We start from the raw sequence: 26,154 nt of genomic DNA on the forward strand, positions 1-26,154 counted from the left end.
TGAAGAAGGGATGGCAAAGTCATGACACATTCCTAAACTTTGCTTTTATTGATTTAATTCATTCATAGTTGATTTAACATATTACCCTGAGGGAAATGTAATACCTGAACTACAGCCACATTAATATCGCCTAAAGCCTGATATGCTTAGTATTGCAATCTATCTTTCAGATATTCATACATTTAATCAGAATAGTATACATTTGTGCCGCGGCAGGACTTGAACCTCTGACCTTGTGATCCACATATCAACTCGACCACGACACCTCTAACCAATCAAACTCCACAATTCAGTTATAGGCTCTCTTAAACCTCACTGATAATGATAAACAAGTAATTAAATCTGTTTTTTGATGGTAAAAATAACAATTCAAGGAATTTGTAATGATGAGATTGTTGGTTCCATCAATAAAAACTTTGGACTCCATCTCTTCTCCTTCTGCAAGTGATGTCATATTGAAACGATGAAATCTGTTTGCTCTAAGACATTGTTATCAAGGCTTGACCTAAAAACAGAAACTCCTCGAAAGTGATCCCAACAAGACAATGAGATCCCTGATGCTCATTAACATACATCAATGAGGTCTAATCTATCACAACCATTTCAATTTCCACAGACACACAACAGGGAAGCTATTTGGGAGGGTTTATAATTGTAGTTATCATTATATGTATGACGTCTATATGACCAAGTAGTACTTTAGGGGCAGTCACTGTTCCAAAATGACCAACCTAGCACCTGTACCATCTTGATACTGGTGAGAAACCTTTCTCTCACATTCCCTGAACATACCCCCTCGAGAGGTTTGTCATTGCTTCCACCGCCATAGCCATTCTGTCATCCTCTAAACCAGGATAACGGTTTCTCATTTCCTCTTCACTGCTCTTCTCCTTCTCTGTAGATTGAGGTGAAAGGTCATAACGAGGTTTCTTGGGAGTTCTTTCTCCACTGCTACTCTCATCCTCCTCATCAACACTCCTTAGCTGCTCAATGGGGAAGAAAGCAGTCTGGTGATCATTTCTCACAGTACCCTGGTTCATTTCATGATGGTATTGCACTTGTGAGAGGGGTTGTCCACCATTCTCCAATGTCACCTTCGACCCAGGCTTTCTCATAAACTGGATGTTCTTAGTGACGGGAGTGCTCCTAATAACCTCCTTCCCGTGTGAACCAAGCTGTATGATGTCATACAAGCTTGTCTCACCCGGCTCAGCTGATTGAATCCTGCCTTCGCTATCAGCTGATAGAATCCTGCCTTCGCTATCACCTGATTCAATCCTTCCTTCGCGATCACCTGATTGGATCCTTCCCTCGCGATCACCTGACTGGATCCTTCCTTCGCGATCACCTGATTGAATCCTTCCCTCGCGATCACCTGATTGAATTCTTCCCTCGCGATCACCTGATTGGATCCTTCCCTCGCTATCACCGATAGAATCATTCAAATCTTCCACGTCAAAGACTCTCCTAGTAGATCCCTCAGGATTCTTAAGATCCAGCGTACAATCCACAATGATTATTGGTCCCTGAGCACCCTCTAGATACTGCACCTGACTCGGCTCAAAGTCTACCTTCTCAGGAGAACTGGTCTTTCGTTGCTTGGTGCTTAGTTTCCTTGGTGATTTGCGTTTCTTTGATGACTAAACAGAGGAAAATGAAAGGGGAAGTTAAGTGAGGTAAATGGCAGGGGAGAAATACTCTTTAAAGTCTAAACTTTCAATATTAGCCACATCACTTAATGATAGGACATACCAGGCAAACTTTTGATATACCGGTAGCCATGTGATGTTTCGATGTCGAATGTAGTATTTTGATATCTTATTTCATTGGTTCACAAAACTTCACATCACAGCATTCTGCATTATCCTTTGGAATTCTTTTAGGAGTAGGGACATTTTTACTTGCAATTCTTTTTACATTTTGATTTGGGTGTAATAGTGTGTTCAGACCATATTTTAGGTCATAACATCTGATTTCATACAATCATAGTCGGTGCATCCTAGTTAAGTTTGGTCCTGATAGAATACATGTGCAACTCATCATCACTTGATAGTTTTACTTGTGCTGTCCCAAAACTCTAGAATAATTTACCATTTGAAGTCAGGAAATCACCATCTGTAAATATATATTTAAATAAAAACTGAAAGCACATCTTTTCAATTAATTGTAAATCTAAGCATATTAGGACCTCTTGTAGCGCAGTAGAATATGTACTTAATGTTGGATAGTTTCTGCACTCTATAAATGTATTAAGCAAATAACTACCGTTGGTGAAGGTGATGGGACAAACTATCACTTCCGAGGCGATCTGGATGTAGCTATCTTTCTGAAGCGAAGCTTAGGAAAGATAGCGTATACATTTTGATCGACGAGGAAGTGATAGTTTGCCATCGCCTGAAACCAAAAGGTGATTATTTGCTTTATATTCCACATCTAAAACAATTTAACTACAAAAAGAAAAGGACGTGTATGCTTCTACATAAAAGACAACATGCCAAAATTCACACCAAACAAGTTAAACAGTAGTTTAACCCAACCCCTTGAGGGTACGGTGCGCGCATGTGTTTGTTTTAATTGCGCTCATTGGTAATGCGCGCTTAATTCCACCTGTTTTAGTGCGCTTTTGGATAATCTTCAGTGAAAGTGTGTTGCCCTTTGTAGATAGTACCTCTATCTTCAGTGAAAGTGTGTTGCACTGTGTAGATAGTAGTACTATCTACACAGTGTAATGAACTTTTTGCTTCTCCCATCAATAATGGGCAATCTATCTTTCATCACGTGATTTACTTTTGACCAATCGTAGAGCAAGATTCTTAGTATGTGGAATATAATATTATTATAGTTGAAAGGGAGGTAAAGATATGTACAAATAAATGAATGAATTCCTTTGTGGCTCTGAGCAGACGACCTTAAACTCACCTTTCCCTTCTCAGCTTTCTGACTGCTAGACGACTGGGCTCTGCCATGTTCTTCCTCTTGGATAGTCATTAGGGGTGTGGTGATGGGCGTGGCAGTGGGGTGGGCAGTGGGCGGGGCAGTGGGTGGGGCAGTGGGCGGGGCATTGGTGGTAGTATCTTGTAGGATCTGTTGAGTTAGCTCAATGCTCTCGTATCTTACCGTCTGTAGTCTCAAGAAACCATCTTCATGCTCTTTATACCTGCATGTCAACATTCAAAAAGACAACTCAACAGGTTACTTCTAGGAAGGACTAAACTGACATATCACTTTGCCTTATACTGAACTTCACATGTGCCATTTCATGTACAAATTATCTTAAAGCCCCACTGTCCTACTTGTAGCTACTTGCTCCCTCTGTATAGAAAACTTCCCAAATCGGTGCCTGTTGGTCCCCCATGATCCTCTTTTTCTTATGTTAGTTGAGAGCTGAGTTAATGAGATAGCCACCTGTCAGTGACCTCGCTGTGTGGTCTAATCCCTTCTGGCCCAGTAGTATTAACGGTCTTTAAAACAGCCTTTTCAATTAAAGCTTTATAGCCATTCAGAGAATTGTTTTAAAACAGCCTTTCAGATTCAAGGTTAGCAATTTGGGGGATTGTTTCATAGTCAAAGCGGGCTCAAATATTTTCCACAGGAATAAACCTGGCTTGTAAATTCATGTACCAATTTTTGTTTCAAGGAGGACTAAATAAATGAGACTTTGTCTAAGTTCAAATAGTTGAAGATCATGTGATCTTTGACCTTTAAAACGAAAAACTAATCAGAATCAAGTACCTAAATCAGACATGACTTGAATCAATGTTTATCTTAAAAGTGATTGGCAGGGATATGACAGTATAAAAAATAGAATCTGACCTGAATCTGACGTGACCTGAAGGCCATTTGAAGCGATGTTTGTCTTTGAGATGATTGGTTAAGACATGACCTCTTGAGAACTTGGACTGACAGACATGACACATGTAACGCTTCTCATCCACGTCCTGTATAAAGCAAAGAACAAAATTGAAGAGACACAGGTAAGAATACAATGGTAATAAGAACAAATATCATAATATCTACAAGTAATAGACCGATTGGGACTGCCTCAATGTACTGTCACATGCTTGATGCTGACAGGCATACTATGTGATCTTGTGCAAAGTATGCTGAAGACAACTTCATATCAAATGAATTATTCATGGTCCTTAGGATAGGTTCAAATATGTTGCGTTTTTGGTAAAAATCTAAATGTTTAGTGTCTTTGCTGTGAAGGTACAATTCTCAATGTCAAAGGAATAATAATAATATTGCGCTTTTATATAGCGCCCAATACATCGAAACAACAATGTGTCTACGCACTTTACATATTTATTATTACCCCGGTCATCAGATTCAGGCTTACCCATACACAATGTATGCATGTAGTCTTCACTCCCTGTGGAGCATTCCAGCCAGTCGCCATTTTACAAGCGCACACTTGCTCATCCAACAACATTAACTTCGCATCCTACCACGTACTCATTTAACACTTGGGTGGAGAGTGGCAAATGTAGATTAACGTCTTGCCAAAGGACATTAGTGCTGCAGCGGAACTCAAAGCCCTTACCTTGTGATCTGCAGTCGGGTGACTAATCCACTAGACCACAACACCTCTACCAGTAAGGAATGACAACTTCTGAAATGTGTTTTGAGTGTGCTGAGTGTCTTTGCTGTGAAGGTACAATTCTCAATGTCACAGGAATACTTACTGAATGACACCTCCTGAAATGAGTTCTCAGTGTACTGAGTGTCTTTGCTGTGAAGGTACAGCTCTCAATGTCACAGGAATACTTACTAAATGACACCTTCTGAAATGTGTTCTGAGTGTACTGAGTGTCTTTGCTGTGAACGTACAGCTCTCAATGTCACATGAATACTAACTAAATGACACCTTCTAAAATGTGTTCTGAGTGAACTGATTGTCTTTGCTGTGAACGTACAGCTCTCAATGTCACAGGAATACTAACTGAATGACACCTTCTAAAATGTGTTCTGAGTCTTTGCTGTGAAGGTACAGCTCTAAACATCACAGGAATACTAACTGAATGACACCTTCTAAAATGTGTTCTGAGTGTCTTTGCTGTGAAGGTACAGCTCTAAACATCACAGGAATACTTACTGAATGACACCTTCTGAAATGTGTTCTGAGTGTGCTAAGTGTCTTTGCTGTGAAGGTACAGCTCTCAATGTCACAGGAATACGCATCCCCAGCATTATGGCTCTCCATGTGTCGCCTCATATCTGTCCTAGTCTTGGCTCTGTCAAGATCAAAAGGGAAATATTCAAGTTCAAAGGTCATCATAACACAGGAACTATACCATCATTACAAGAAGCACCTAATCAAAGTAGCAGAGCAAGAGAGAGATATATGTACAGATGAAAAACTATGACATATATTTCAATTATTGAAGAAAAGAAAATAACTGTCATTTAGCATACCGTAAATAACGTTGTATAAACCGCCCTCGTGTATTAACCGCACCCCTCTTTTTCGCCCTTAAAAAAAAAAAAAAAAAAAAAATTTTTTTTTTTTTTTTTTTTTTTGCCGAGATTTTTTTTTTTTTTGTGTAAGATCATTACGGTACTGTAAATTAAAAAACAGTAGGGACCTAGGATAGAACCTTGTGGTACACCATGTAATAGAAGAAAAATTGGAGGAATTATTATTATAAACTACATATTGAGATCTATCAGAAAGATTACATTCAAACCAAGATGACAGACAAATTTGAGTGTTGTTCTAGTTTCCGAGTGGTGAGTCAACACACCGATTACCGAGCTGGGAGACATTGCCAGGCATAGCGCCAGGTGGAGGGGCATAAATTGAAACTTTAAAAAAAAAAAAAAAAAAAAAATTTTTTTTTTTTTTTTTTTTGGTGTACCGTGTATAAACCGCACCCCCGACTTTGAAATTTTTTCGGCGGCAAAAAAGTGCGGTTTATACACCGTTATATACGGTAATTCAAAGCCAAAAGTTTGATTTCCTCCAAAATATCAAAATAGAAAGTATTCCAGCATTTGATCGTTTGTGACTAGATAATATATAAAACAGAGTCACTACTACTATGACATATCACAGTCTTTTCTACACCATACAAGTAATCTGAAAGGAAATCAATCGCCCTAGAAATGAAAACAAGAGCTAATTTATTTTAAATAAAATTAAAAATCCTTATTTTTCGCCCAGTAATGAAGCAAGCACTGTACATTTTTTAAATGAAAATGGTCTGCATTATCCCTGGAGATGGGAAATAATTTAAAAACACTAAATCTAATTCATTCTTGTTCCTCTTCACCCCTTGGATTCAGAAGAGCGTTAAATCATTTAACCCAGAGTTATCACCCTTCCTCCTCCTCCAAACAAGATGATATAAACACATAGAAAGACTTGAGGAGGCGTGATAGCTCAGTCGGTAGAGCAGTGGTCTTGTTATCCGGTGACCCGGGTTCGAAACCAAGTCGATGCGCTAGTGCCCTTTGGTAAGGCATTAATCCTCATTACCAGGTCCATCAGAGAGGACCTAAAGCCAACGGCCGTCTGGTTGCTTACTTACAAGCATTTATGCTTTCTTAGCTGTCAGGTAACATAACCACCACTATCACTACCTATCACTACCTAAAAAGGGCGTTAACCCATATGATTTAACACAGAGTTATCACCCTTCCTCCTCCTCCAAACATGATGATATAAATTATATATAAAGACTTACGCATGGTCGCAGAGTTCACAGGTGAAAGGTCGATCTGAGGAATGTCTCCATTGGATATGCTTCTTCAACACAGATGGCGCTGGACACGTCATGTCACAGAAAGGACACTTGTAGTGATTCACTATAAAACAAAAGAAATACAAATATTACAATACAAAGAATGACAATGGATGGATAGTGACTAGTTCTTGTGTCTCACATTAGGCCTAAAAAAAAAGATGATGTATTGCCCTTTGCGACCGACCCCAAAATATTGAAATGTAAAGTCGGCTTAAAAAATAATAAAAAAGGTAACGGTTTTTGAGAGAAAAAAAGTATTAAAGCATTAAAAACTGAATAGTATCAGCCCAAAATGGGAGTAAAAAATATTTAAAAATTAAAAAAAAAAAATCTGACCAATTGACCCACGTTTTGGCACCCAAAGGACAATACAACATCTTTTTTGTTTAGGCCTGAGGATAACACACATGTCTATATGCTTTAGAAATGCCTATTTGAGCTTTGGTTTGATCAGCATCCATTCAGCATGAAGTTGTTTATATCATCAGGTCAGAGCCAGAAGGGTGTTAACTCTGTGTTCAATTATATGCCCTTCTGGTTCCAAACAGACGATATGTTTCATTTGATCTTTTTAATTAACTGTACCATAAATCTAAGCATATCAGGAGCTCTTGTAGCGCAGTAGAATATATACCTAATGTTGGATAGTTTCTGTGCTCTCTAAATGTACTATTATTATTATTATTATTATTATTATTATCATCATCAATCTTATTGAAGATAAGCTTGAGTTCTGGTAATGATAGCAAATAAATTCTCACAGAATCAAACAAATAACTTGTGCCAAACGATTTTGGTAGAAAATGTATAGGGGCTGAGTAATGAGCATACATGTAGGTGGATAAGGAAATCAAGGTAAGTAGGCCCAACACCATGTGCTTAACACAGGTCACACTACCGGTATGTGCAAATGAGAGTTGTTGTTAATATTGAAGATGATTTCCGGCATGTTTATGTGAGTTTGTTTTTACTTTTACTGGTTCAAACAATCAATCACCTGCAGGATAAACAATCCATAATGAATTATAGCCATGTTCTCTCGACATATGATTCCAATACCAGAGCCCAAGATGAGCGTTAAATTTGATTAATATTGCACTATGATTACACTATGAATACAAACAATAAAGAATGGCTACTTAGGATAAGAGGAGGTCAGTCTTACCATGATGTCTCATGTGATCTCTCAGCAATCTCTCAGAAGCAAAGACCTTGGAACAATGTGAACACTGGTAGTTGGGCTCTGAAATAAAAACAGGTGCAGTGTCAGCCATAGTCATTGCCTTTACTCATGAAAGGATATGATAGAATAAGTCATCATCATCATCCCCATCATAGTCACTATCATAAACATAAACACCACCATCATCACTCTCATCATCATCACTCCCATCATCACCATCATCATCATCATCATCATCATTATCATCATCATAATCATCATCCTCATTATCATCATCGTCATCATCATAGTCACTATCATAAACATAAACATCACCATCATCACTCTCATCATCATCACTCCCATCATCATCATCATCATCATCATCATCATCATTATCATCATCATAATCATCATCCTCATTATCATCATCATCATCATCATAGTCACTATCATAAACATAAACATCACCATCATCACTCCCATCATCATCATCATCATCATCATCATCATCATTATCATCATCATAATCATCATCCTCATTATCATCATCATCATCATCATAGTCACTATCATAAACATAAACATCATCACCATCATCATCATCATCACTCCCATCATCACCATCATCATCATCCTCATTATCATCATCATCATCATCATAGTCACTATCATAAACATAAACATCATCACCATCATCATCATCATCATCACTCCCATCATCACCATCATCATCATCATCATCATCATCATCATTATCATCATCATAATCATCATCCTCATTATCATCATCATCATCATCATAGTCACTATCATAAACATAAACATCACCATCATCACTCTCATCATCCTCACTCCCATCATCACCATCAGCAGCAGCATCATCATAATCATCATCACTCTCATCATCACCATCCTCATCATAGTCACTATCATAAACATCATCCTCATCATCATCATAGTCACTATCATAAACATAAACATTGCCATCAACACTCTCATCATCATCATCATCATCACTAATTATTCCAATCACTGTTCATCATTATGAAGAAGAACCAAGAATGAATATTTACCATCTAGTATACCCTGTCGATGAATATGATCAAAGAACTTAGTTCTGTTGCTGAAGAGACCACCACACTGACTGCAACCAAACCGCTTCTCTTGGGAGTGACATCGAAGATGGTCTCGAAGCTTGTATTTATCCTTCGTCTTCACTTGACATTCTGAGAAAATAAATCAAGTCAAATTGATTCCAAATTAAATGAAAAGCAGCAATGTACAGTTGAACCTGTCTGTAGGGACTGCCCAAGATAAACACAAAAAGTGGTCTTTGTAGGCAGGTGGTCCTTGTAGACAGGTTCTTTAGTACATGTGGTGGTGGTTATTTTACCTGACTGCTAAGAAAGCATAAATGCTTGTTAGTAAGCAACCAGACGGCCAACTGCTTTAGGTCCTCCCCGAGGGACCTGGTAATGAGGATTAATGCCTTACCAAAGGGCACTAGCGCATGGACTTGGTTTCGAAACCTGGGTCACCGGATTACGAGACCACTGCTCTACCAACTGAGCTATTGCGCCTTTTAAATGAGAAACCATTTTCAAGGGAAACAAAAAATGTGGTCTTCATAAACAGGTGGTCTTTGTAGACAGGTGGTCACTAAAGCAGCTTTTAACTGTATTACATTCTGAAGAATTGTTAGGTCTCAAAGCATAACAATGTTTTGCACAAAGTGACAAGAAAAGGAGGAAGGGTGAGGAAGGGTTAAACTGGCATTTGACATAGTACTCTACTTCTATTCTGCTACTTGTCAAAGCCTGTTCAGCATTTAGACATAGTATTTTTTGTTCCACCTTTCAGGCATCACATAACTGTTATAAAGTTTGGACACAAATCAAAGTGCACAGTTGAAGGAAAACTTGATATATTGCAGCCCTGTTTTTTTGTTTAAAAAATGTGGATGCTTGAGCCTCCTGAGGCCTATTCCTCGACCAGCCCTAGCCTGTTTATACTTAAAGAACAGTACTGGCTCAAGACATGTGAACACTAAGGCTCTGCATTAACTTTTCCCATTTGGGTCCAGAGTACTTTTTTGTGGTATGTGTGCACCAGACCTTATTGAAATGTAGAACATTTGGAAGTCTGGGCCCGTTGCACAAAACTGACTATTGATGGTAATCCAGGTGTCATTTGTAAGACGCACCTTTTGACCCCCGGGGATGGTGCGTCATGGTTGCGTCATGTTCCCCAAAATCGCGACGCACAGTACCGTCATGGCCGCAAAATGTCCGTCACAATACTGACCCATATGTGCGTCATAGTAAGTCACTTTACCACGTTGCGTCATTTGGTGTGTCAATGGGACCGTCACTTTCTCCAAGCAGAAGTGTTTCTCAAATGTGCGTCATTGGCTAGTCATTTTCATGAAATGGTGTGTCATATGTTTGACTCAAATGTGCGTCGATGGAATGTAATGGTGTGTCACTTTCTGTGACGGAAGGTGCGTCATGGTATCAAAATGTACGACTCACATCGGTACAATGACGCACCATTCCCGGGGGTCAAGAGGTGCGTCTTACAAATGACAAGTGCATAACTCTGCCATCAATGGTAACTACCATGGAAACTTTCATTTTGATTGGCTGTTGAGCCCTGTTACCATGGTAGTTACCATTGATGACAAAGTTAATATCAATGGTAAGTTTTATGCAACAGGGCCCTGGAGTGAAGTATCAGGGGTGTCACAGCATTGTGCGCTCTGTAAACATTGTCAGTTTCATGTTATGCCTACAGGTAGATATAAATAAACAGCAAACAAGCCTATTTTCTGACCCAAGATACAAATCCATCTTTTTGGACATATCGATCATCTTCAGAGCGAAAAGGTCGTTATCCTGTGTTAAAATCCTTCTAGCTCTGAGCATAGAGGTGTCGTGGTCGAGTCGATGTGTCACCGGACCGTGGATCATAAGGTCCATGGTTCGAGTCCCGCAGCGGCACTAATGTCCTTTGGCAAGACATTAATCAACATTTGCCACACTCGACCCAGGTGATGTAAATGTCTTCCTAATAGGATTATTTCTTGAAATGCACTGTGCATTGATAACGGCTGCTGGAGCTAAAGCTAGGGTAATAATTATGTAATTTATGTAAAGGGCACCGATATGTCTTACGACAGGAATTGTGCTATATAAGTGGTACATATTATTATTATACAGTAAGCTTGTGTTCATACCCATTTGGGTTTAAGCACACAATACAAACAAAAAAAGACCCTGTACACTACTGTAAACGCTGTTATATTTGCGTGATTCATTTTTCGCGCTGAGCGACCCCCAAAACATATTCACTGGTTATTAAATTTGTGTTACACGCAATTTAGCCCTTTCAAAACATGCATAAGAATTCATTCTTATATTTTCGCTCGTTCTAAAATTCGCGCTTGCCGATCTACATGTAAGTGCAAAATCCGCGAAAAATTAATGTACCACAAATATTTCTACTTTGACAGTATATTACCTCTCCATTTACAAGAAAGTATTCCACGCTCAGCTTCCTCCATCTGACTGTGCATCTCAACATGACAATAGAAGTAGTCTGGATTGTTCGTCACAAACTAGGGAAGAAACAACAAAGAACATCTCAACATGACAATAGAAGTACCGGTAGTCTATGAATTGTCTGCGCTGTAGTATTCCCTCACAATGCTTTATTTTTAAAGATGAGAATTGAGAAGTATGTATTGATTATAAAACAGAAATTTTATAAATGGAAAGATACTCATAAAGTCCTATCAGCTCTACTTTGGCACTTTATGCAAGCTGGTTTTGATTTGTAAAAACCCAACAATTTGGAACACTTTAGTTTTCTCGTTCTGTCTCCCTTGCTCCCTGTTGTGTCTCTCTGTTTCTCATTGAGATCTCTCCCCCCCCCCCCTCTCACTCCAGCCCCCTCTCACTCCACTTACCAACTTGACTGAAATAATGCTGAAGGCAAAATGATTATGAAGAAAAACTGTGATAACGCCATTACGCACAGTTTTTCTTCATAATCATTTTGCCTTCGGGGTAGAGTAGAAGAGATGAGATTTAGATGCAACATGCGCAGCGAGAGTTAAAATACGTCTTGCAAGATTTTCAACATGGATTTCGATTTTGACGCATAATTTCCTAAAAAGGGACCATTAAACGGAATATTTCAGTCAAGTTGGTAAGTGGAACCGATGTAGTAAAACCTTCTCCTAATTTTGAATACTCAATGCATCGGATATGCATGAGGTAAAGTGACATTTTGGGGGATTTTCGGGGCATAAAAATATGGCCTAAAATGGCCGTGGCGTTAGCAAGGGAATGTGTATAAACGGTTTCCGTCTCTAAAGAGAGAGCCGACCCTACCCCAATAAGAGGCTAACGAACGAAAGAGACGGAAAATTTGGTCTATGTCTTACCGAGCAATCCTCCCAGCTACACACAAAGGAGCTTGGGACCTCAGGGATGATGTTTCTACTATGAGGCTCCAGCTGACAGGTCTCAATCTTACACCGTTCTCTCTCTACAGTCCCAGCCCACTTAATCCGTGTATGGTACCCGTGGAATAACATGTGTCTCAGAAGCGCTGCTGAGCCCTCATTGGTGACATAGCCACAGTCTATCCATTGGCATTGGTAATCATCTGAAAATGAGAGAAATACCAGGCATGAGAGGAATCAAGATCTGACACATCTATTTTATCTGCAAAGAGCCAAATGGGCATTGATCCTATCGGGATTCGCTCACTATTCACAAGACCACTGCTATTCATGAAGACTGCTATTCATGAGGAACGCTATTCAAAAAGAGCACTGTTCATAAGGACCGCTATTCATAATCAAAGAAGAGGGTCGCTATTCATAATAGGAGAAGTGGGTAACTATTCATAATACGAAAAGAGGGTCGCTATTAACCCTCACAAAATTGAAATGAACAAAAGCAATAAAGAATTCTTTCTCTACAGCCTCATCTCCATTGTGTATAGGTCTTGCCTTTTCACTTTTCACTCATTATTAGTTTGTATATTGTAAGACATGGTTGAGTATTCTTGTTTTTTTAAAGTATCGATTGTAATAGTAAATTCAATATTTTTTGTTTTGTTATGTTAACTGATTTGTACCAAAATACTTTGTTTAGCCGTTTAAGGGTTAGGCTTGACTAGCACATGTGCTATTATCTGGCCCCTTATACCAACCAATAGTTTCTCTTAAATCATTGTATGAAATGTAAGTATTGCTGTTGGTAAATAAATCAAATCAAATCAAATTACCTGTTATAAACACTAACTTCAAATCAAGGTGTATTGAATGAATGCACCCTTCAAAACAAACAGTATTAATGACTGGTGATGCTTACCTGTATCGTTTTCATCTACATCAGCCAGACATTTCTCAATAGAGAGAGAGCCAGCAATGAATTCTTCAGCATGACTCATGAGATGTTCTGTGAAGGACTGTGTCGACATGAAAACTGAACTGCAACTATTCCACTCACATTGTAGCTGTAATTGACGCCTCTGGTTTCTGGGTATAGGAGCCATTCTGCCAAGAACTCAGTAACACCTGAGAGAACAAAATGGAGTTGATTAAAAAAAGCTAAAGTAAGAAACATGCATTTTAATCTAAAAGATCTGTGAGGCTTGATCTAAAGGAAATTATGAGCCCCCACCCCTCCCATAATGTGGCACAGACGAATCCGGGCTAACTCTGCTCAAAGACAACTCGGCCCAGCTGCAAAAACGGTCACTTTTCTCCATTTTACCGTAACCCTAACTCTAACCCTAACCATAACACTAAAACTAACCCAATATCCTGCAGCTTGATTCCCGGACTCGGACTCGGCAGAAGTCATGGCCGGGTAGCCAAGTGGGCTGAATGAATGAAGTACAAATACTCTCATCAATTATTATATCAAGTAGGTCTGTTTATAGAACATTAACTCATGAGACCATGCAAACCTATACGTTAAGATCAGCAAGCGCAAAGTTTAGAACTCGCGATGACATAAGCACGACTTCTTGTGCGTGTTTTGAACGGGCTGAATTGCGTGCAACGCGAATTTAAGAACCAGCAAATATGTTTTGGGTTCGCTCGATCAGCGTGAAAAATTAATCACACAAAAATAACAGCGTTTACAGTAATACAAACTAAACCCATTGTGGTATGTAGGGTCCATGCTAAACCTATAAACACCTACCGTATTTGCCGGCGTAGAGGCGGCAGTATTCTTGGAAGAGAAAATATCAAAAAGTCAGGGTGCGGCCTTTGCGGCGAAAGAGTAAAAAAAAAAAAAAAAACTCAGTTCAAAACCAGCACGAATTTGCACATACGGGACTACTAACGGTACAATAACTATACCACTATGGTACAGGACGTTTCCACATAGGTCTGACCTCTATCTTACCGACAATTTTTATCTCGCATTGTTGACATGAATACGAAAATAACTTCCTAAAACAACATTTGCTGCTATATCTTGATCTAAGTTTGTGCCAATGCATTGCAAAAGTAAAGGAAGGGACCGTTTAACGGAGCTGTCGCGAAGCATTGTTTTCCATTTCATGCCATTTCGCATTACACTGTACATTGTGGTAGGGGTATATCGGACACCAAATCTGCCTGCGATCACTTTTTTAGCTAAACTTCCGGTAACTTATAAGAATATTGATGAATTTGGTATCAGTTTGTAAAAAAAATAGTGTTTTACAAGAAAATTAGAGGTCTAGGTCTACGATTATTTTGTTTTGTCCGTTTTTTTTTTTTTTTTTTTTTTTCCTTTATTTGTTTTTTTTCCCCTCTTTGAAATGTCGAAGTTGGGGTGCGGCCTATGCGGCGCTGCGGCCTTATCGCCGGCAAATACGGTATTGTAATCTTCTTCTTCTTCTTCTACAGACCGCCGTTGGTGTACAGTGCTAGTAAAAGGCTCTAGACCTACAAGAATTCTTATGGGTAGGTCTATACTGCTGCAAGCACTCAGTGTTCGCTGAATTTTGCAAACTCTCTGGGAATGCGCCTTTTTACACTTTATTACGAATTATCAAATTTGCAACGCAAAAACAGAACTAGTCTAGGGTCTAGATCTAGTCTATTTTCGAGAATAAGGCTAAATAAGCATGTGTTATTTTCTCGGCTGATTGGACGGAAACGGTCCAGGCTGTCGACTTGGGTATGTACCTTATCCTTGTGGTACACACTACACCAAAGAAGAAGAAGAAGAAGAAGAAGGAGGATATCAAAACTAGTAGACTTCGTCTTCTATCCTCCCCCCGGCCCCGGCCCGGTTCGCGGCGCGGCACGGCGCGGCCGCCGAAGCTAGCTGCGCTCGGGGAGATTTTCCATTCATTCACCGATTCAGTCAACACAAATTACAGTCACACTCACAGCTACAGCATAACCCAGCACAGGCAACAGGGGGTTGTGTAGTTAATTCCGACAGTTTTAGAAGATGGGTAATTAATATTACAAATCACTGCAGCCGACGGCCTAGAAATAAATGTTTACGAATCCAATTTTACCTGTCTACCTGCTAGCTGCTAGTGCTACCAGTTTCAGTTCAGTGCAGTGTGATCTTTTTTTGCATTAGTCTTTATTAGAGCAGGGTACAATTGATCGATGAGCCAGCTAAATAAATTAGATCTAAATTTATTTGTTTTAAGTATGAGAAATTATTTATCTCCTCTGAAAATTAAATTTAAATGTTATTTAAATTCAAACCACAATAGTGGGACTGATATGTTGAAACGGGAACAATTCAAAGCTAACTCATAATCGTACGTTGCATTTGTGGCTGCGATTGAGGCTACGTGGCGATACCGCGCGTTAATCGTTTTGGATGCAGGAAGAGGTGGTCATTTGTCATCAGTGATTCATGGAGCATAAGTTTCAGCGAGGGAAAAAAACGAAGAAAGAAAACAAAAAACGGCGATAATAGACCGTATAGTTCGTTCTATTTGGTGATATGTTCTGCTGAAACTACATCTGGCTTCACTAAGCGTCAAAAGACTAAAATAAATAAAGTTATTTAAAGGAAAAAAGAAAAAAAAAAATCCATCCTTGCATGTAGCCGCCTTGTAGACTCTGAGGACTTGTACATACATCGAGGTTGGAGTGTTCTCTGAACCTGATCAGATCATCAGAACAAGTCGGTCTTCTTGAAGAGTTACTATTAAGATTCCTTTTATTTACACTGATTCCCATCAAATCTATGTAATATGTTTTGTAGTTTATATAATATATTCACATAAATAAATCAATATAATAATTATATCCTGGATATGATATTGTATAGGGTCAGAAATTGATAACAAAAGGTATAATCGTGACAGATAGGCGAGGTTATTGACCAAAATGTAAATTGTTAATGCACCTTTTTGGTCTAAGTTAATAAACTATATGATGATCAGTCTTCATTCTGTGATAGGTCACAGGTGAATTTTACCTACTTCGTTTAGTACCATTTCCCTCTGATATACTTGCATGGACTCTTATGCCGTCATTTAGGAATGTCTGTTAACCCATCTAATCTTATATAACTTGGAGGTATAATATATCAGCAAGAACAGAATTGTAAGATTTAGAAAGTTTTCTGTCATGACGTCGGTTCAGATTAACCATAATTTCATTTGGTCGTAAGAGGGCGTTTGTAGTTCGCCAGCCTAAAAGTCACGAAATTTGAAATGTTTTGTGGACAGTGATTCCATCAGTAATCCCCGACAATCGAGACAAGCCCAATGTTGTAAGTACTATAAAGCTGTTATTTGTATAAATCAATCTTTAATTGTTTGTATGAGGCCAAAAATGGCACAAGATATAAATCTAGTTTTCTGTAATTTTAAGATGAAAAGTACGTTAAAATGTTGTCTGTGCATATGTAGCACCACATATAGACAAACGTAGGATAACGTGTGTGAATGCACAATTTGTGCATATATCAGTTTGTGTTGAGGATAATCTAGATTTGTGTGTAGTGAGTGATGATAATTGACATGAAACAAGAGTATGAATTGTTTTCCTTGGTTATAAAGAATGTCAAGGGTGTAGAAGCAAATAGGAATTTAGTTCAGGAACCAAGTAAAGAGTGTAAGATAGAGGCAGGAAATAAGGCTGGTCGAGGGTTTATTTGTGTATGACGTTAACCTACAAGATAGAGAGGTATGATTTGTAAGGGTTATATTTGTAAACAAAGGTAGAATTTGAGACAGTTCATTAGAATAAGATAAATGAGGCAGTTATACAGTTTGTGTTTGCACAAGTGAGCTTTACTCACATAGTTTATTCTTGAAGGTTTTCTTTACTCAGTTATGCATATTAAGGTCATTTATGGCAAGCTAGTTGTGCGATACAATAGATGTTTGTTTATTCATGTGAATTTGTACACATGCTTATGATTGCTTGTTTGTTTTATTGATATTACAGATGAACTGCATTTTATGCACGTATCTCAACTTGGATGTCGTCCTTTCTTTAAGCCTACTGTTGGGGTCACTTCAGCAGAATTTAACGTCACACAAAGTTCATAACAGCTTTAGCATTCGTCACCATGAGTCAAGTAGGTGTTGATGATGTCAATCCAGAGGATTCTGCAAGTCAGGTTGGGAAGAGTTCCACCACGTCATCTGGACTTAGGACCAGGGCCAAGAGGGCTGCAATAGCAGCAGAATTAGCAGTTCTCCAGGAAGAACAAGAGATAGAACTCGAAGAAATACGCCTTAAGCAAAGGAAGGCTAAGTTACTCTTACGTGCCAAGCTCAGCGCAGCAGAGGCAGAAGAAGACGTGTATGAGCAACACAGGAGTGGCAGTAAGGTGTCGAGTATAGGGAATAGGAGTTCCAGTCAGCAGAATGTCAAGCAGGTGCATGAAAGTGCAGAGCATGCTACGGAACATCATCATCATGTCAGCAATCATGATGTCAAGGAACCTGCGCTCCTACAAGAGACTATTCCTTTTCCAGCTCAGCAAATGGCTTCATCTCCCATTTCAGGTCAAGCTTATCAACCACGAGACGACCGAGAATTTTATCTGCAGACCCAAGTTCAGCAACAACGATGGTTGGAAGCTATCAGTCTGGCTAATGTAGAGATGATGAAGTTTGATGGGAGTCCTTTGCACTTCCATGAATTTATGATGTCGTTCGACAACTTAATTGGTCGATCTTCACTCGATAGTGGGACAAAACTTATGAAGTTATATCATTGCTGTGAAGGAGAAGTTAAGGGCATCATACAGTGCTGTATGGTCATGGAACCACTGTATGGGTACCAACGAGCCAGAGAGCTGTTGGTGGAACGCTTTGGCAGCAAGTACAAGATAGGAGAAGCCTGGATCAAACGTATAACCACTGGTCCAATCTGCCATGCGAATGACCGGAAGGGGCTGCAGAAGTTTGCAGATGAGTTGAAGATCAGCATGGAAACTCTTCGAGCAATGGATCTACTGCAGGAAATTAGTAGCCAGAGAGAGTTGCTGAAGGTGGCTGAGAGACTTCCATATTACCTTAAAGGTAGATGGTTAAAGTTGGTGAGAGACATCAGACAGCAGGAGCGTTCTCCCGATATCTCGGACATGGCAAGGTTTGTCTCCAACGCTGCTGAGGAAGCCAATGATCCTGTCTTTGGAGATCTGACAGCAACAACAAAAAGAGTTGAAACTTCAAACCCAGCTTTCAACAAGAAGAGTACAAGAAGTAACTACATGTACGCTACAGAGGTAACAGAAGTAGCAGTCAACCTGAAGTGCCTGAAGTGTAGGCAAGAACATTCCTTGTTTGGGTGCGACAGTTTTAAATCCATGGCACCCGAGATGAGATTTCAGTTTGCTCAGGACAACAGACTGTGTTTCAACTGCCTGCAATCTGGCCACACCAGTAGGTTTTGCAGATTGAATAGAAGATGCTCAGTACAAGGATGCCAGAGAAAACACACAAAATTTCTCCATTTTGCACAGGATGCATCTTCATCTGCAGGAAGGATGACAACGACACAGGCTCCAGTTGAAACCCAGAACAACGAAGTCCATCAAGTCCAGAATGGGTTCGTTAAGAAGTGTGTCACAGGGGCCGGAAGGTGTGTGCTTCCCATTGTTCCAGTGAGGGTTAGAGCTCAAGGAGAGAATGTATTTGTGAATACATATGCACTGTTGGATTCTGGTTCAACCAGTACATTTTGTACAGCCACTTTGGCCAGAGAACTCAATGCTACTGGAAGGAAGCAAAGTTTAAGCCTGACAACACTGGAGAAGCGTAATAGCCCCATAGAGACCTCAGTGATTAGTCTGATTGCAGACACGGGACCAGATACAGACTGTGTGAAGCTACCCTGTGTGTATACCAGAGACGCCATTAATATCAGAGACACACACATTGCCAATGTGGATGACATTTCAGGATATCATCACTTAGAAGGAATCAACCTCCCGATCATTGAACGACATGAAGTTGGACTGTTGATAGGGCAGGATTCACCTGAAGCCTTGATACCTATCGAGGTGAGACGAGGACAGCATGGCCCTTATGCTGTTAGGACCAAATTGGGTTGGTCAGTGAGTGGACCTGTAGGTTCCAGTTCAGATGGTGTACCCAAAGCTACATCTAGCTTCATTGACAGTAATGATAGACTGGAGGAACAAGTCAGCCAATTCTGGAAGATCGAAGCTACAGATGTGCTTAAGAAAGACAAGGCAATGTCAGTCAATGACAAGAAGGTAATGGAAATATGGGAGAGGGACATCCAGCGGGAAGGTGCACATTTCCAACTACCGGTGCCCTTCAGAAGGAGACCACCTAACTTGCCTGATAACAAGTGGAGTGCAGAACAGCGTTTGAAATCGTTGGCAAGGAGATTGCAAAGAGATCAAGCAATGTATGTGAAATACAAACAGGGCATAGAGGATCTCCTCAGGAAAGGCTATGCAGAGGAAGTTAGTGAGGAGACTAGGCAACCCAAGGACACCCCTGTTTGGTATTTGCCCCACCATCCAGTCTTGAATCCCCAAAAACCAGACAAGATGCGAATCGTGTTCGATTGTGCGGCCAAGCACCAAGGGGTATCTTTGAATGATGCAGTGTTACAGGGGCCGGACCTTATCAACAATTTGATGGGAGTTTTGCTTAGATTCCGCCAGCAACCAGTAGCACTCATGTCAGATATAGAGGCAATTTTCCACCAAGTGAGGGTACCTCCAGAAGATCGAGACGTGTTGAGATTCTTGTGGTGGAAGGACGGAGACTTCAACAAGGAACCGCTGGTCTACCGGATGTGCGTCCACCTCTTCGGAGGTACGTGGAGCCCAAGTGTGTGCAGCCATGCACTTCGTCAGACAGCAAGAAACGGTGATGGTAATGGTAAAGTGGAAGCATCTAAGGCCATTCTCGAGAACTTCTATGTGGACGACTGCCTGGTGTCAGTTGAGAATGAAGAAACAGCGGTGAAACTTGCTGCGGACTTGATGGTCTTGCTCAGTGAAGGAGGCTTCAGATTAACCAAATGGGTCAGTAACAACCCATTTGTCCTGCAATCCATACCAGAAGAAGAGAGAGCTAAAGATGTGAGGGGTCTGGATCTCAATCATGATGCTCTTCCAGTCGAGAGAGCACTTGGAATCAGCTGGGATGTAGAAACTGATTGTTTGCTGTACAAACTTAGACCCAAGGACAAACCCCAAACCAGGAGGGGTATCTTGAGTGTTGTATCTTCCATCTACGACCCTCTCGGTTACGCCAGTCCTTTCATCCTAAAGGCTAAGATGATCTTGCAGGAACTAACCAGACTTAAACTTGCATGGGATGAGGAGATTCCAAGCAAGGAAATAGAGAGATGGAATGAATGGTTACAGGAACTACCCAAGATGACTGAATTCCAGGTCAACAGATGCATCAAACCACATGACTTTGGCAAGGTAGCAGAGTATAAGCTACATCACTTTGCAGATGCTTCAGAGAAAGCCTATGGAGTCGTTTCCTACCTGCGGATGAAGGATGTTGAGGGTCAGGTGCACTGCAGCATACTATTTGCAAGGTCACGTCTTGCACCCCTGAAGAGGATGACAATCCCACGGCTTGAACTGATGGCGGCTACACTCTCTGTCACTATAGACAGTATGATACAACGGGAACTGGATCTGCCGCTCCAAGAGTCAGTGTTTTGGACTGACAGTTCAATAGTACTTCATTATGTGAAGAATGAGGATAAACGTTTCCATACGTTTGTAGCAAACAGAATTACAACCATTCATGAGGGATCTGAACCAAGGCAGTGGCGACATGTTAACACTGATGTCAATCCAGCCGATGATGCCTCGCGTGGACTGACAGCTGAGGAATTGACTGGACGATGGAAAGAAGGGCCAAAATTTTTGTGGTCAGAAGAATGCGATTGGCCTAAAAGCTTGACAGTGAATGAGTCTAGCTTAGAGCATGACCCAGAGGTAAAGCAAGACAAGACTGGAGTGTTTGCTGCAGCCGAATCTGAAGTCAAGGCGACAGATAGACTCCTTGAAAGTTACTCGTCCTGGTTCCGGCTGAAGAAAGGTATTGCATGGATCCTGAAGGTCAAGGAGTGCTTGAGAAGAAAGGCACGCAAAGATATGAATTTACTGGATATGAAGCAGCCAGTAACAGTTGATGAGATGACTGTAGCTGAAGAAGCAATTGTCAGATACGTTCAGCAACAGACCTATGCTGAGGAGTACAGAGTCTTACAGCAAAATAAGACTACACAACGGTCACCCACTCGAATAGCAAAATCCAGCCCACTATCTAAATTGAGCGTGAAACTCACAGACGAAGGATTGATATGTGTTGGAGGAAGACTACACAATGCACCACTAGAAGAGCAGACAAAACACCCAGTGATTTTGCCTTCCAAGCATCATGTAGTACAGCTTTTGGTGAGACATTACCACATTATGTGTGGTCACTCAGGGAAGGAGTATGTGCTATCCCTACTCAGACAACGATTTTGGATAATCAGAGGGAGGTTAGCAGTTCGTCATGTACTACACAAGTGTTTCACATGTAAACGTCAACGTGCAAAACCAGTGGAACAGAAGATGGCAGATTTGCCGGCAGATAGAGTGGTACCAGAAAAACCTCCATTCAGTAACGTGGGAGTTGACTGCTTTGGCCCATACATGGTGAGACAAGGAAGGAGCTCTGTGAAGAGATATGGATGTATATTCACTTGTCTGGTTATAAGAGCAATACACATAGAGGTACTGCATTCATTGGAGACGGATTCATTTCTGAATGCCCTTCAGAGATTTATTTCACGCAGAGGACAACCAGAGATTATCAGATCCGACAATGGTACAAATTTCATAGGTGCTGAACGTGAACTGAGGGAGGGATTGAAACGATGGAACCAGGAGAAGATCCACGATAATCTCCTTCAACAAGGAATTGATTGGAAATTCAATCCACCGAGAGCATCCCATATGGGTGGATCATGGGAAAGACAAATCAGAACTACGAGAAAGGTCTTGAATGCAGTCATGAAGCAGCAGGTTCTGAATGATGAGGGCTTAACGACTCTTATGTGTCTAGTAGAGGCAATTATCAATGGGCGTCCACTCACCATAACATCTGATGACGCAAGGGATGCAGAGCCTCTCACACCAAATCATCTGCTGCTCCTGAGGTCAAAAAATGCTCTACCACCTGATGTGTTCCAGAAACATGATCTGTATGGACGTCGACGCTGGCGGCAGATTCAATACCTGGCAGACTTATTTTGGCGCAGGTGGGTGAAGGAATACCTACCTTCCTTACAACAGCGGCAGAAGTGGCTGAAAGAGACGAGAAATCTGGAGGAAGGTGACATCGTGCTGATTATCGACAATCTGCCGAGGAACAAGTGGTTGACGGGAAGAGTAATCGAAACCTATCCTGGGAAGGACAAGCTCGTCCGATCGGTGAAGCTGAAACATAGCACCGGTATCCTAGTCAGGCCTGTGCAGAAACTATGTCTTTTGGAAGAAGCAGATAGCGTATTGGTGAACCACAGCGACTAATTGGAGCATTCATTTCTTATGTGAGATAATTATATTGATGCACGGTGAATTAAACGTGCGAGGTGAGAGCCTAGCGCCGCCTCTTGTGAATTTTTGTGTCGCAATTTTCCTGATCCGTGACGAGCGTAAGATCCTGATCATCATGTTTCAGTTTTGGAAGAAGCAAAGAGCGTAAATTGGTGAACCGTGGAGAGCGATCTCAATTTAAATGGATCCACAGCGAAGAACGACTAAATTGGAGCATTAGTTTCTTATGTGAGATAATTATATTTGATGCACGATGAATTAAACGTGCGAGGTGAGAGCCTAGCGCCGCCTCTTGTGAATTTTTTATGTCACGATTATCCTGATCCGTGACAAGCGAAAGATCCTGATCATCATATTCAAGTTAGACTGACGTCGACGCAAGACAGAACTCGTTTACAGCAACAAACTTGTTTAAGCGCAAGAAATTGATAAAAACAGTCCTCAGACTTTATACAAGACTATTTGCGGTAACATTGTGCCCTTGAGGTAAATCGGGCACGTTATATTTGAGGACAGTGGACTCTACTCTTGAAGAGTAATAAACATTTCAGCCTTGTTATAGACTATGTCATATTATGTTTATTAGTCAATACTTGAAGAAAGACTATAATGGACTTCAGAATACATGTATTCTATATATGTATATGTATACATACATACATACATACATACATGTATTCATTTCAGTATTGAACTGAGACTATTGCTGAAAGATTTTTTTTGTTCGAACGATATTCATACGTAATTTCTTACATGTTTTTTCCTAAGAGCAGGAGTTAAATATTTGACCACTACAAATGAGAATAATTTGTCATGATAACATGTTATTTGGTCAATGCATGAGCATACAAATATGTAGTGTCTAGTTCAATTTGAAACTTTAAAGAACCGAATTGTGTTGATATTTGATGCATAGACCCAAAAGAGGATATTTGATATGAAGGGGATAGTTGAACTAAAGTTTTGTATACCGGAAGTAAATTGACAATTTACTCAAGATTGCGAATGATGAGAAAGTTTAATCACAGAAGCACCATTTTCTGAATTTGAAAATCATTTTTTGTGTGTAACCCTGTTGTACTTAGTGGTGGGCTACTGCATTTTGCTTGAAAACTCACAAAAAAGGGGGTTTAGTTTCAAGAATCGAGTACTGAAATACACAGTTCTGAGTAGTTAGCAGCTCTAGTGCATAGAGGTACATGTAGAATCATTATGTTTGAGCTGATATATTTCGTATTTTCCTTTGGTAATTCACTAGATAACTCAAAGTGTGTAAGGAATGTCAAGGACTTTAACAATCCTTGTTATTGTTATTTGCTACAGAGTGTCAACAATTGTGTTGAGATTTAGTTAATGTGTACTCTATTAAGGCAACTGATCGTTTTGCCCAATGTTACTTTAATTGACCTGTCGGTATACATTTTTAGACGACAAGTGTTTGTTGTGTATAGGCTATAAATTCACCCTAAAGGCATTTACTGTAATGTACTACATTGTGTAAATGAAATTAATGGAATGTGCTATGCAGAGTTGAGTGTAAATTCTGAATGTTTAGTTGTGTTTTATTAACAGAAAAGTTAGACAATTTGAATGGAAGTTGAAGTTATTTGGATAAATGCTTTGCTGTGGCTACGCATTTAAGGGGCCGGGATGTAAGATTTAGAAAGTTTTCTGTCATGACGTCGGTTCAGATTAACCATAATTTCATTTGGTCGTAAGAGGGCGTTTGTAGTTCGCCAGCCTAAAAGTCACGAAATTTGAAATGTTTTGTGGACAGTGATTCCATCAGTAATCCCCGACAATCGAGACAAGCCCAATGTTGTAAGTACTATAAAGCTGTTATTTGTATAAATCAATCTTTAATTGTTTGTATGAGGCCAAAAATGGCACAAGATATAAATCTAGTTTTCTGTAATTTTAAGATGAAAAGTACGTTAAAATGTTGTCTGTGCATATGTAGCACCACATATAGACAAACGTAGGATAACGTGTGTGAATGCACAATTTGTGCATATATCAGTTTGTGTTGAGGATAATCTAGATTTGTGTGTAGTGAGTGATGATAATTGACATGAAACAAGAGTATGAATTGTTTTCCTTGGTTATAAAGAATGTCAAGGGTGTAGAAGCAAATAGGAATTTAGTTCAGGAACCAAGTAAAGAGTGTAAGATAGAGGCAGGAAATAAGGCTGGTCGAGGGTTTATTTGTGTATGACGTTAACCTACAAGATAGAGAGGTATGATTTGTAAGGGTTATATTTGTAAACAAAGGTAGAATTTGAGACAGTTCATTAGAATAAGATAAATGAGGCAGTTATACAGTTTGTGTTTGCACAAGTGAGCTTTACTCACATAGTTTATTCTTGAAGGTTTTCTTTACTCAGTTATGCATATTAAGGTCATTTATGGCAAGCTAGTTGTGCGATACAATAGATGTTTGTTTATTCATGTGAATTTGTACACATGCTTATGATTGCTTGTTTGTTTTATTGATATTACAGATGAACTGCATTTTATGCACGTATCTCAACTTGGATGTCGTCGTCCTTTCTTTAAGCCTACTGTTGGGGTCACTTCAGCAGAATTTAACGTCACAAGAATAAATAAGTCTTCTCAAGACTCCTTGGATTATTCATATTTTTTCATGCCCGTCTGCACTAATTTGGCCAGGGGATCTATACCTCCCTGCAACGTCACTGACAGGTGGTTATCTCATCAAATCAGCTCTCAATTAACATAAGAAACAGAGGATCATGTGGACGGCCAACAGGCACTGTTTGTTATATAGAGGGCGCAAGTAGCTACGTAGTGCAGTGGGGGTTAAATAATCTTCTTGGTAATAGCATCATATAGGGCTGTCTTCAAACTATCACTTTTCAATTGATCTTTAGTTGTTTAATATTTATTGCAATTAATGTATTTCTTAGGATATGTTATCTTTCCCCCTCTCTTGCTCCATCCCTTTTGATTATTTCTCTGTTCTTCCACATCTCTCTACACTTTCAATTGTTCTTGTCATCCGTTTCTTCACACATCTCTCTCTCTCTCTGCCATTCATCTCTCTCTCTCTTCAGCCTCTTATTCCTCCATTACTAGTCGCCTCTCCCACTGTTTGACTATCAAGGTTTTTGTTTTATTTAAAATGAAACTGAGCTGTAATGTCTCAAACTTCCATTGTATTTTA

The 26,154-nt window shown here is 39.9% G+C and overlaps 2 protein-coding genes across 7 annotated transcripts in view; one reads left to right on the plus strand and one right to left on the minus strand.

The window, feature by feature from the left end:
• Positions 1–15,555, minus strand: part of LOC752963 (histone H4 transcription factor) — a 15,685-nt gene extending 130 nt beyond the window's left edge. Inside the window, exons 1-11 of one of the 6 annotated variants that reach the window (XM_030978457.1) lie at positions 15,454–15,555; positions 13,296–13,501; positions 12,359–12,582; positions 11,431–11,527; positions 8,985–9,137; positions 7,912–7,989; positions 6,687–6,807; positions 5,096–5,234; positions 3,814–3,938; positions 2,920–3,157; positions 1–1,640 (exon numbers count right to left, since the gene is read on the minus strand). The exon at positions 1–1,640 is cut by the window's left edge and continues 130 nt beyond it. In XM_030978457.1, the coding sequence (XP_030834317.1) occupies positions 774–1,640; positions 2,920–3,157; positions 3,814–3,938; positions 5,096–5,234; positions 6,687–6,807; positions 7,912–7,989; positions 8,985–9,137; positions 11,431–11,527; positions 12,359–12,582; positions 13,296–13,479 (2,226 nt within the window). In that variant the 5' untranslated portion in view covers positions 13,480–13,501; positions 15,454–15,555 and the 3' untranslated portion in view covers positions 1–773. The other 5 variants (XM_030978461.1, XM_030978458.1, XM_030978460.1 and 2 more) reach the window with 5 other exon arrangements.
• A 1,922-nt stretch (positions 15,556–17,477) lies between these two features.
• On the plus strand, positions 17,478–22,943 carry LOC115921445. Its single transcript, XM_030978932.1, has one exon. The coding sequence runs from the start codon at positions 17,478–17,480 to the stop codon at positions 22,941–22,943; it is 5,466 nt and encodes a 1,821-aa protein (XP_030834792.1).
• Positions 22,944–26,154: the final 3,211 nt, after the last annotated feature.

The sequence above is a fragment of the Strongylocentrotus purpuratus genome, unplaced genomic scaffold (genome assembly GCF_000002235.5).
Source record: "Strongylocentrotus purpuratus isolate Spur 01 unplaced genomic scaffold, Spur_5.0 spur5_scaffold_1, whole genome shotgun sequence".
Classification (NCBI taxonomy): Eukaryota; Metazoa; Echinodermata; class Echinoidea; order Camarodonta; family Strongylocentrotidae; genus Strongylocentrotus; species Strongylocentrotus purpuratus.

What these genes read in the sequence shown, in the direction of transcription:
- LOC115921445 (XM_030978932.1), top strand. Translation starts at nt 17,478, where the DNA reads ATGAGTCAAGTAGGTGTTGATGATGTCAATCCAGAGGATTCTGCAAGT.